This window comes from Podarcis melisellensis (genome assembly GCF_964234715.1).
Source record: "Podarcis melisellensis genome assembly, chromosome: 9".
Taxonomy (NCBI): domain Eukaryota; kingdom Metazoa; phylum Chordata; class Lepidosauria; order Squamata; family Lacertidae; genus Podarcis; species Podarcis melisellensis.
The window spans coordinates 4,661,975-4,674,195 of record NC_138541.1 but is presented as its reverse complement, the minus strand read 5'-3'; the positions used below and the strand labels follow the sequence as shown (position 1 = coordinate 4,674,195).

General features: G+C 46.9%; 1 protein-coding gene across 2 annotated transcripts in view; it reads right to left on the bottom strand.

Annotated features, from left to right (window-relative positions):
• Nucleotides 1–12,221, bottom strand: part of GFRA4 (GDNF family receptor alpha 4) — a 130,163-nt gene that overhangs the window by 18,803 nt on the left and 99,139 nt on the right. For both annotated transcript variants that reach the window (XM_081925170.1, XM_081925169.1), the window contains exons 3-5: nucleotides 5,103–5,183; nucleotides 3,274–3,619; nucleotides 683–792 (exon numbers count right to left, since the gene is read on the bottom strand). In XM_081925170.1, coding sequence (XP_081781296.1) covers nucleotides 683–792; nucleotides 3,274–3,619; nucleotides 5,103–5,183 — 537 coding nt within the window. The remainder of the gene's footprint in view (nucleotides 1–682; nucleotides 793–3,273; nucleotides 3,620–5,102; nucleotides 5,184–12,221) is intronic.

Sequence of the window (12,221 nt, the reverse complement as noted above, 5' to 3'; positions counted from 1 at the left end):
TCAAGCAAAAGTGTGAATGAACCCCTTGAAAGGTTGAGATGGGTATATTGTTGCAGTCAACAATAGAATAAAAAGAGCCAGTGTGGTGTAGTGGTTAAGAGCAGTGGACTCGTAATCTGGTGAACCGGGTTTGCTTCCCTGCTCCTCCACATAGTGATAAAGCGGGATATCAAACCCAAACTCTTCTTCTTCAACAACAACTGTGGGTTTTAAGTAAAATGATGCTGTTGCTGCCTTTTATTTTAAGCATTAAGAAGAGTTTGGATTTGATATCCTGCTTTATCGCTACCTGAAGGAGTCTCAAAGCGGCTAACGTTCTTTCCCTTCCTCCCCCACAACAAACACTCTGTGAGGTGAGTGAGGCTGAGAGACTTCAGAGAAATGTGACTAGCCCAAGGTCACCCAGCAGCTGCATGTGGAGGAGCAGGGAATCGAACCCGGTTCACCAGATTACGAGTCCACTGCTCTTAACCACTGCACCACACTGGCATTAAGCTACACATGATCTGATGCTTTGCAATGTTTCAAAGGACCCTGGGTTTCCGTTCACATTCTGTGCCAGTTAGGGCTGTAAACGTCAGCATGGAGGAATTGCCAATGGAGCAATGTTTGAATTAACATGGCAGTGATTTTTCTGGGCGGCTGAAAACAAGCAAAGTTTAAGCAAATCCCCGCTATGTACCTATGATCCCAGTATAGGCCAGCAGACAGGCAGCGTAATTTTCCCTCTGGCACCCTGTAGCAGACTGCGCAGAGGATTGGCAGTTGAACTGGAACTCGGCGTAACGGGATCTGGGAGAGAGGCAAAAGGGGAGAAGTTATTTGCAATCTGACATGCTCATATCAAAAGCAGACCCTCGACAAGGCAGCCTTTCCCAGCCTGATGCCCTCCAGATGTTTTTCACTGCCATGCCTTTCAGCAAGGGCTATAAGATTCTTGCATTGCAGGGGGTTGGACGAGACAATCCGTGAGATCCCTTCCAACAGTTCTATGATTCCCCACTTGTGATCCCCAGCTGCTGGCGTTCAGAATCATGTCACCTTGGATACATCCTGGTTCCTGCTCCTGATTTCATTCTTCACTATGGACACAATTTTTAATGCATGTGTTCAGAAGGTAACTGATCTATCTATCTATCTATCTATCTATCTATCTATCTATCTATCTATCTATCATCTATCTATCTATCTATCTATCTATCTATCTATCTATCTATCTATCTATCATCTATCTATATCTATCTATCATCTATCATCTATCTATCTATCTATCTATCTATCTATCTATCTATCTATCATCTATCTATCTATCTATCATCTATCTATCATCATCTATCTATCATCTATCTATCTATCATCATCTATCGTATCTATCTCTTGTGAGCTCCAGTGGCACTGCTAAGCACCAATGTCAAGGGAGAAAGATGCTGTGCAGCTTTTGCCCCAAACTCAAGCAGAGTTTCCACACGCACAAACACAAGGGTGTCGTACATTTCTGACACCACGTTGCAGCTCCATTGGTCTATTTCCACATACAGATAACTCAAGCCTGCTCAGGACCAAGGGCATCCCAATCAAAGGCTTCTCTCGCTCTCTCTGTGCAAAACAAAGGACAAAAGAACATTTTTATTTTTTACTTTCTCTGCTGCTGCCTGGGACTAACAGTGAGCTGGACCTGATCGCCAGCACCATGGTTCTTGAGCACATCAAACTGGACGCTTGCTCTGGGTGCATGAAAAAGAAGGGGCTGGGTGCATGAAAAAGAAACCCCAGGCTGTGGCCTCTTTTCCATCACCTCTATAAGGGGAAAAGAGACGGGCTTTCTTTTTTAACCTCAGGCTCCAGAGTTCCACTTTCCTATATAAATATAAATTTATTAAATTTTCTAAATTGCATTTCAAAATATTCATTTAAACAACCTTAAATCAACGACTTTAAGATAAGATAAGATAAGATAAGATAAATTTATTGTCATTGTCCGTATATACACAGTATACACAACAACGAAAATCAAACACCCAAAGACCGGGTTCACACACACATTTGCACGTATCTCCAACACTCTCATCCCACTCAGACATAATCCACAAAACATAACATAATCCAGAATACAACACAACCCATTAAAGGCATAACATAACCTAAAACCTATCTCATTCCTTCCTACTCCCTGCTTGCTATTTCTTGCAACTGGCCCTGAGATCATTATTTAGTGCAATCAGAGCTCTTGGATAGAAACTATTCAGAAGGCGTGTGGTTCGTGTTTTCATTGTCCTATATCTTCTGCCCGAAGGCAACAGTTCAAAGAAGTTGTGAGCAGGATGGGTGGGATCTCTCAGGATATTATGTGACTTCTTCAAGCTGCGAGACGTGAAGATCTCATCCAGGGTTGGTAGTTGGAGCCCAATAACATTCTGGGCAATTTTAATTATCCTCTGTAAAGCTTTTTTATCCATTTTAGAGCTGCTCCCATACCACGATAATATACTATAGGTTAAGACACTCTCGATGGTACTGTGATAATAGGACAGAAGTAGGTGCTGAGATAGATTCAGTCCCCTGAGCATTCTCAGGAAATACAACCTCCCCTGCACCTTCCTCACAACCCTCTTCTCTTTCCGTGGTTCATTTTGCATACCATGAAACCACCTGAAAATGATTTACAGATGGTATTTAACTCTGAGTAGACTTACTCAAATGTATATGTCCGAATCAGATAAGTGCTGGAGATGTGAAGAGGTTGAGGGTACGTTTTATCATACGTGATGGAAGTGCAAAAGGGTAAAAGAATATTGGGAAATGATATAAAATGAATTGAAAAAAATGTTTATCTTTCCAAAAAAACCAGAGCACTTTGTGTTGGGGATAATTCAGAGGGAAATTCCCAGGCGTCAAAAAAGACTATTTATGTATGCTACTACTGTTTTTTTAGCCCCGAAATGGAAAACAAGCAAGAAAGAAGAATGGCAACTTAAACTGATGGAATACGCGCAGCTTGCACATTTAACATATAGAATAACAGAAGGAGAAGAATGCACGTTTAAAGAAGACTGGAAAATGTTTACTGAATATATGGGTGAAAATTGTGTTCATTCAAAAATGCCAGAAGCATTGAGATAAATTCAACAGTGTGAATAAGATTTGATGGATGTAAGAACGGATTACTGGATGGTTTAGTTCATGTAAAATATGCAGGGGTGTACGGTATGCAAAACGAACCACAGAAACAGAGTTCCACTTTGCAGTGGCAACGGGGCGCAAAACGCAACGTACCTGCAGACGTAGTTCACCCGGCAGGAGTCGAGGGGCGCCAAGCAGTTGGGTCTCTCCTTGGCCTCATAGGAGCAGGTGGGCACGATGGTCTGCCTGCGCCTCTCCGCGCAGGCCGTGTCGTCGCAGGGGCAGAAGAGCAGCTCGTGCGTGTACTCGGGGGGCACCCGGTCAAAGAACTTCCGCAAGGCCTTGTGGCACTTGGAGCGGTTGCAGGTGTCAGCTCGGGCCGTGCGGCGGATGCAGGAGGAGACGTACTCGGTCCGAAGGCGCTGGCAAACCTCGTCCACGTTGCAGGCCTTGGCGGCATCCAAGCAGCGGTTCACCTGGGTGACCTCGTTCTCGGAGCCTGCGGGGCAGAGAGACGCCAGTCCAAAATGCCCATCCTTGCATTGGGGTGGGCTGGATGAGCCTTTCAACACCATGATACTATACCTCTATGGCTTAACTAATAATAATAATAATAATAATAATAATAATAATAATAATAAATTGATAAGGTAAAGGTAAAGGGACCCCTGACCATTAGGTCCAATTGTGATCGACTCTGGGGTTGCGGCACTCATCTCGCTTTATTGGCTGAGGGAGCCGGCATACAGCTTCCGGATCATGTGGCCAGCATGACTAAGCCGCTTCTGGCGAACCAGAGCAGCACACAGAAACGCTGTTTACCTTCCTGCCAGAGTGGTACCTATTTATCTACTTGCACTTTGACGTGCTTTCGAACTGCTAGGTTGGCAGGAGCAGGGACCGAGCAACGGGAGCTCACCCCGTCACGGGGATTCGAACCGCCGACCTTCTGATTGGCAAGTCCTAGGCTCTGTGGTTTAACCAACAGCGCCACCCGCGTCCCTGTAATAAATTGATATACCACCCTATAAGGGACGTAGGTAGCGCTGTGGGTTAAACCACAGAGCCTAGGGCTTGCCGATTAGAACGTTGGTGGTTCGAATCCCTGTGACAGGTTGAGCTCCCGTTGCTTGGCCCCTGCTCCTGCCAACCTAATAGTTCAAAAGCACATCAAAGTGCAAGTAGATAAATAGGTACTGCTCCGGTGGGAAGGTAAACGGCGTTTCCGTGCGCTGATCTGGTTTGCCAGAAGCGGCTTAGTCATGCTGGCCACATGACCCAGAAGCTGTACGCATGCTCCCTCGGCCAGTAAAGCGAGATGAGCGCCGCAACCCCAGAGTTGTCAGCAACTGGACCTAATGGTCAGGGGTCCCTTTACCTTTACCACCCTCAAGATTCAAACTTGAGTATCCCAATTTTATGGTGTCATGGTTAGAAAGTCAGACTAGGACCTGGGACACCAGGGTTCATATATTTATATTTATATACTTTACACAAGTTTTTTTTTCTTTTAAGAGGGAAAAAAAGGGAACTTACCAGGAATATACAATTCAGTACTGAATTGTATATAATAGTGAGAGGCTTACACGAGCCTGCAACCAGCTATCTGCTGTGCGATTAAAAGGGGAATGTGAAACTCTGCTAAGTAAAGGAACTTGCCAGCGCAAGTTAGGAAGGATATGAATAAACAATATATCTTCTCCTGCCTCCCTGAACATTCCCACAGAACTGGCCACTGGTGGAAAAACAAGGTGGCCTCTGGAGGAACTCTGAGAAAGAAGGAAGGAGCAGAAAATGTTTGATTCTCCTGCTTTATGTCAGCATGGGCAGAAATCAAACAGTTCAGGCAAGTGAAAAGGCTTTGCTTGGAGTCTTGGAGAGATACATCCTGGGATCACAGGGGAGCTGAAGTCCGTTTCCCTGCCACTTCTAAGTGACCGCCTGGGGCTAGGGACAAAGGGAACATCCCTGCAAAGGCATACCTGCAGTGATGGAAGCCAATCGGACGTAGTCAAAGCCCCTCACAAAGGGTTCGTAAGGGGAACTCTCCATGACGTTCATGCCTAAGGAAGACAGAAATCGATGTCACTGGAGGAAAATACCACCGCAGAAAGAAACAGCTCAGAACAATTTACAATCGCAAAAACAAGGCGGGTCTGGAAAATATACACCTCAAGTGTCAAAAGCCAGGGGAGAAAGAGGCGTTCTCCAAAAGCTGTACGGTGAGGGCACCAGATGCATCTCTGTAGGAAGGGAGTTTCACAGTTTAGGAGCCAACACAGGGAAGACCCTGTCCCACCCTGAACCTCTGAGGGGGGAGGAGCTACCAGGAGGGCCCCCTGCCAATCTCAGCACCCAAGGTGGTCTGATGGGAAGAAGGTAGTCTTTCAGATATTTGGGTCCTGAGTTGTTTAGGGCTTTGTGAGGTATTGGACCCAGAAATGAGCAGTGCAGCTGTTTTAAAGCAGGTTATATGAGATGTCTATAGAACCCCAACCAGCAATCTGGCTGCTGCCTTTTGGACCGGTTGAAGTCATCTTCAAGGACAGCCCCCAAGTCATCTCTGTCCAAAAGGAGCTGTAACTGGTGAAAAAGGCAGCGGAAAAATGGGATGGTTATAGAAGATATGTTCAAAAATACCATAATAGTTTTGACTCTGTGCTAGCATTCGAGTGATAAAGGAACTAAAAGGAGATGGACAACAATTAAGCATTTATTATGTTTTCAGAATGTATTGGAAAATTTATTTAGAAAGGTTTATTGTTTTGTGTACATTCGATTGTAAGATAAAATATATGCAAAGGGACTTGACAGGAAGTCAAAGTTGAAGAAAAGATTTTGGAAGATAAAAGGGGGAAAATATTTACTTTCATTATTATCATTTTGTGTGTGGGTGTCTGCACATATGTGTGTTTTTGTATGGAACGTTTGGGAGGAAATGAGACGGTTAATAACAAATAACAAACTAAATATTGATGTATGTAATTTTTATTTCTTAATTGTATTTAGTGGTAGTATGGTTGTATTGTTTTTTGTAACATAAAATCATTCAATAAGAATTATTTAAAAAAAGAAAAGAAAAAGGCAACTCCTCATCACGGACGCCACTTGAACCCCCTGAGACAGTGTTGAATCCAGCAGCACCCCCTGCTCCTTCCATGGGAATGCAAACTCCCAGGTGTGAAAACCTGGGGCGCATAACACCTCTGCCTTTGGAGGAATAGGGCTTAGTTCGTTGGCGCACACTGAAATCATCAGAGCCTCCATGCACTCAACCGCCTCTCCTGATTCAGATGGAGCAGAGCAGAGTTGGGAGTCAACTGCAGATTGGTGGCACATCACTCCAGATCTGATGGCAGATCTCAGAGGCTTCCCATAAATGCTAAACGGCATTGGGGACAAGGTGGAACCCTGTGGACACTGCAGGACACCTCCCATGGTGATGAACAGTCGCCTCCCATGACTCCTTTCTGGAAATGGACCTGGAGGTAGGAGTGGAACCATCGAGGTGCATCGCCACCAACCCACTCCTTCCATGTGACATATCTTAAGGGCTGTCACATGGAAGAGGGAGCGCGCTTGTTCTCTCCTGCTCTGGAGGGTAGAACTCGAACCATTAACTTCAAGAAAGGAGATTCTGACTAAATAGCTGGGAAAACCTTTTGACAGTAAGAGCTGTTCAGCAGTGGAACAGACTCTCACAAGAGGTGGTGGGTTCTCCTTCCTTGCAGAGGGTGGATCAGCCATGGACACTTTAGCTGAGATTCCTGCATTGCAGGGGGTTGGACTAGATGACCATTGGGTCCCTTCCAATTCTAAGATTCTATAATCTTCACTGAGATGCCCCAGAAGGAAACTGCGGTCAACAGTACTGAAAGCCACGGAAAGATCAAGGCGAATGAGAAGCACCTTTAATGTGAGTTCTGCAGCCTCCCAGGTGCTTCCTTATATCAAGGAAAGTTGAAACCTTGACGATGTCTTCAGTTATTCAGTTATTTGACAGTCTCTCCACTGAACTTTCCTTTATAGAAGCAATGTGCAGGTTTGGGTGGAATTGATCAATGTCGTCTTAGTAACAAATTAATACAACTCTTAACGCTAGAACTTGTTGACCTCCAATGAACCTGAATCCTGGAAGATTCAGGGCAGATAAATCGAAAGGCCTTCAGAGTGGGATGGAGTGAAGGAATACATGAAAAAATATGGTTCCGGAATTGAAATATTAATAGAGAATGTATAAAACATGCAGGGGTAAGCAAGAAAATAATAATAGGATCGATTGAATAATTATTAAATTATAACAACACAAGATGGAAGAAGTAAAATATTGAGATCACACATGGCTGAAGGGGAGTGGGGGGTATATGGGAACCTATAATATCATTTATAATATATATTGTTAATTGCATTGTATTTACGTATAGCAAAGGGAAGCCTAGAGCAATTAGATATATTTTAATTTAGGTAATCTATGTAATAGGCTTATGTTAGAAAATGAATATGGGTTTTGAATTTGATGTTTGCAATATTTTTTTTGGGGGGTTTTGAAATAAAAATTGGAGAAAAAGGAAAAGAAAGTCCTTCTTCATGCAGCACAGAGTTAAACTGTGGAACTCCCTGCCACAGTAGGCAGTGATGGCCACTGAAGTGCTGTTGGGTTCCCACGAGGCAAGACACAGCAAGAACAGCAAGAACTTACAGTAATTGAATTAACAGAACTAGACAACAGGGGCAAAGCAACTGCTTATATACATTTCTGAAGGCCTGGGCCACTCCCACTCCGAACGCGATCGGCTGTCTAAACTTCCAAGCTGCGAATCATAACTCAGAGTTTTAAGGGCCAATGGCAGGGACCCAAATCCTGAAATGTTCTGTGATTGGATATTATATATTGAATCGGGACATAGGGGCTGAGAATCCTTAGTCCAGACTAAAGCTCAGGCAAACAGAGACATCTGAATACCTAACAACCACCAGTGTCCAGGCGATCCTTAAGGCACCCAACTGATGTTAGACGAATGGAGCTTTCTGGACAGTCTTCAAAGGCAGCCCCACGTAACCTACATTGCAGTAGTCTAACCTGAAGGTCATCTGAACATGGGTCCATGCTATCTCCACCCAGCAGGGGTTACAGCCTGCGCACCAGGGAAATGAGGTCTGAGAGGCTTCTCAGTGGGGAATCTGCATGTGTCTTCTTTTTTTTTTTAAAGCCTTATTGTTGGATTGATTTCACAGCTTTCTCTTTGATAATTTTCCATGAGAGTGCTTCTTCAGCCTTCTATTTTATCTCTCCCCTCTCACAAAACCAGGGGCAGAGCTATTTTGAACAATAAGCAATTTACCATCCTCTGTTTTCCGAAGCAGTAAAAATTGTGCAGTTCCTTAAAAAATATATAAAAAAAAACTGGGGGAAAGGAGGAGAGAGGGGGGGAAATCTATAATTGCTCAAATAAATGCATATTGCTGGAGTACGCTACCGCCATAGCGAGGAGAAAAGATATGCGGAAAGCAGGGACGAACTCAGCATGGTTGTAAATCAACATGCTTTTAATGGTTATATCAACAAATCACTATGCACATTTCCTTGGGGGTGGGAGCCGGGTGGTTGGGAAACTGAGGCACCCATGGGGAAAAACGGATTAAAATCAATGATTGCAAATGAAGGCTTTCTGCTTGGTGATCTAAATAATGACGGCTGGGGTTGGTTTCAATCAATTCTCCCTGCCCAGCAGCTGATCGTTGATGTACTTCCTTGGTACTCCCATTCGCCTCTTGCCACTGGGACAGCCTCGGCGCTGCTCAGTTTCCTCCGAAACTCAGTTCCCTCCCACCATTTCTCCACGGAGCTCAAAATGGTGCAGACAGTTCTGTCCCCTCTCCTTTCTATCCAGAGGGAGGTTGGGCTAAGAGTGGATAAGTGACTGGCCCAAGGCCGCCCAGCGATCTTCATGGCTGAGTGGAGATTTGAACCCTGGTTTCCCAGCCCCTAGTCCAGCACTCTACCATTAGGTAACACTGTCCCTCTTGTAGTCCAGGGACAGGGAGCATATGGTTCACTGGGTGTTGTGGGACTTCCGGCACTCATCATTACAAGGCCAGCAGAGCTAATGGTCAGGGATGGTGGCAATTTTAGTGTATGGGGTGGGGAACCTCTGTCCCAGACACCAAATGTAGGCCCCCCAGGTCTCTCATTGACTGGCCCTTGGATACCTGCAGAAACCACACCCCTTCCATAGGCCACACCCCTCTTTGGCCCTGCCCCAAACTCTCACCAAATGATTGAGCAATCGGAGACTGCGCCTGTGTGCAGCCAAGCTCTCCTCTGCTCTTTTCTTGCCTCTTCTGGTCCTGGGAGACCAGTGGGGAGGGGAGCTTGTTGCAGCAGGAGGGGGAGACACCTGTGACTCTTCACCAGCCAGGTTCAGCTCTGCCTCTTGGCCTCCCCTGCCCCCCGTTTCAGCTTGCTTGGATGAAGAGGGTGGTACATGGAACCCTCTGGACAAACATAGCCTACAGTACAAAGGTACGAAATGTAACCTGCAATCCACTCTTACCTCTGGCCCTGTGCATTGTGGGCACGCAGCCCCTAAAAGATTGCCCAGGAGGGAATGTGGCTCCCTTCCTTTACCCTCAGATCCGCACCATATATTTAAAGTACATCCGTCACACATGTCAGAAGCGAGCCGGTAGTAAATCACACTGTTCAGAGCTGGAGTTAACTCTTTATTAGCAAGAACTTCGCAGACTTGGCTGAGTGTCAAGCCTAATGAGCACAGCAGGTCATCCCCAGTAGGTCTTGCCCTATGGATCAGTTGCTGAGACGGAAAGTCGCCGCCTCCTCACAGCCATCTAAGTTTGCTCCTCTCCAGGGTTTCCCCCCAAGCAATCGGAGACTGTGCTTGCCTGCAGCCAACCAACCTCTCCTCTGCCCTTTTCATGCCCCTTCTGGTTCTGGGATACCAGTGCGGGGAGCCTGTCACACCAGGAGGGGGACTCTGCACCAGCCAGACTCATCTCTGCCTCTTTCCTCTCTCCTCTCCTGCTTCAGCCTCTGCCTCTGATTTTGCACTGCTCTCTGCCACAGACTCTCCCAGCTCACCAAGCCCTGTTACCCTTTCAGCTTCTGACACCTCCTCTTCCCAGTCTTCTCCCTCTGACCATTCATCATTGCCCCACCACCACCCTTGGCTCTGAGCCTTTCCCCTTGGTGGTTCCCCAGCTGGTTTCTCCCACCATTCCTCTGCTTCCAACCAGTCCATGACCGCAGTGGCGTAGCGTGGGTTGTCAGCACCCGGGGCAAGGCAAGTAATTTGCATCCCCTAACCCGTGGATTTGCGCCCCCTAACCCGAGGATTTGCGCCCCCTAACCCTAACCCCCAGATGTTGCGCCCGGTGCGGCCGGCCCCCCCTGCACCCCCCACGCTACACCACTGCATGACCACACATTTCATAGAACTGTAGATTTGGAAGGGACCTGCAAAGGTCCTCTAGATCAACCCCTTGTGATGCACGTGCTTTCCCCAAAAGAATCCTGGGAACCGTAGCTCTGTGAGGGGGCGGGAAGCTACAGTTCCCGGGATTCATTGATGGAAGGGTAAGTCAGGTGCTTTAAATGTGCATCGAATGTGCTTTCAACGTCTAGTATGGATCTATCCTTCACTGCTTTGCTGACCTTACTGCGGGTTCGCTCGCTCGGCTGGTCGCACAACTCGCAGCCTTAAAGTCTCCCGACCCCAACCTCACCCCTTCCATCTCCTTCCGTTTACTTCATTGGACGGCACATGTCCCCACATCCATTTGCGCCTCTGCGCCTTTGCAATCCACACACACACACACACCACAACATCTTCTCCTTGTGGGCTGCCCTTTGTAGTGGAGCTCTGCGATAATGACACACAAGCCTGGCAGATAACTCCCCGCAGAAGACATCAAGCTAATTATATTCAATCAGTCGCTCCCCCTTTCATCTGCTCCAAGGACCGTAAAATGTGCCAGTGTAGCCACTCATCTCACTGGGTGTTATGGAGGTAAATAGTTTTTTCAGCAAGTTTTTAATATATGAAAAACAAAACAGCCTGGTGTGTGCGTTTTGACATTTATATGGTCTGCAGAGGCAGTTTACATAAGCCGCGGCGATCCTGAGAGCCAGGAGGGGTCTACTCTGCAGGAAGGGAACCAAAAAAATCCCCACATATTTGCATGCATTTGTCCTCCTATAATTATTTACATCTGTTGCTAGCCATGGGGGAGGGCCACTCACTGAAAATGATTGGCGGCAGGCTGGGGCCAGACAAAAGATTGGGGGCAGGCTGCGACCCATCCCCTCTGCCGGGAGGTGGGACCGATTCGGATGGTCCGCACCCGCCACTTAATGGATCCAAAGGGTTTCCAGAGAGTGGTAGGGGATACTTTATCCCATGTTGATGGGCTTTCAGCTGATTCCCTGGTGGCCTGCTGGAATGTGGAGTTAACCAGGGCTATTGACTGTTTGGCTCCGAAGCGCCCTCTCCGATTGCATGGAGCCCGGAGAGCCCCGTGGTTTTCCACGCATCTGAGGGCAATGAAACAATCGTTGAGATGGCTAGAGCGCCGGTGGCGGATAACTCATTCCGAATCTGACCGGACACAGGTTAGAGCTCAACGTCGAGCCTACCAAGTGGCGATAGCAACGGCGAAGAAGACTTTCTTCACTGCCTCTATTGCATCTGCAGAAAACAGCAGCAGGAGACTTTTTCAGGTGGTTCACAATTTAGCGGAACCACCTGCAACATCAGGGTCCAGTACGGGCCACATGTTCTCCTGCAATGATTTTGCAAAGTTTTTTGCAGATAAAATCGCTCAGATTCGGGAAGAAGTAGACACCACCGTGGGAGCAGGGCCGGGGCGGGAGAGTGCTAGAGTCCTGTCTAGTCAAGTTGTGTGGGATCAATTCCAATCTGTTACCTCCGAGGATGTGGACAGGCTGCTTGGACGAGTGAAGCCAACCACCTGTCTCCTGGATCCTTGCCCATCCTGGCTTATAAAAGCTAGCCGGGAAGGACTGGGCGATGGGCTTCGTGGGGTGGTGAATGCTTCCCTCCGTGAGGGAGCCTTCCCAGACC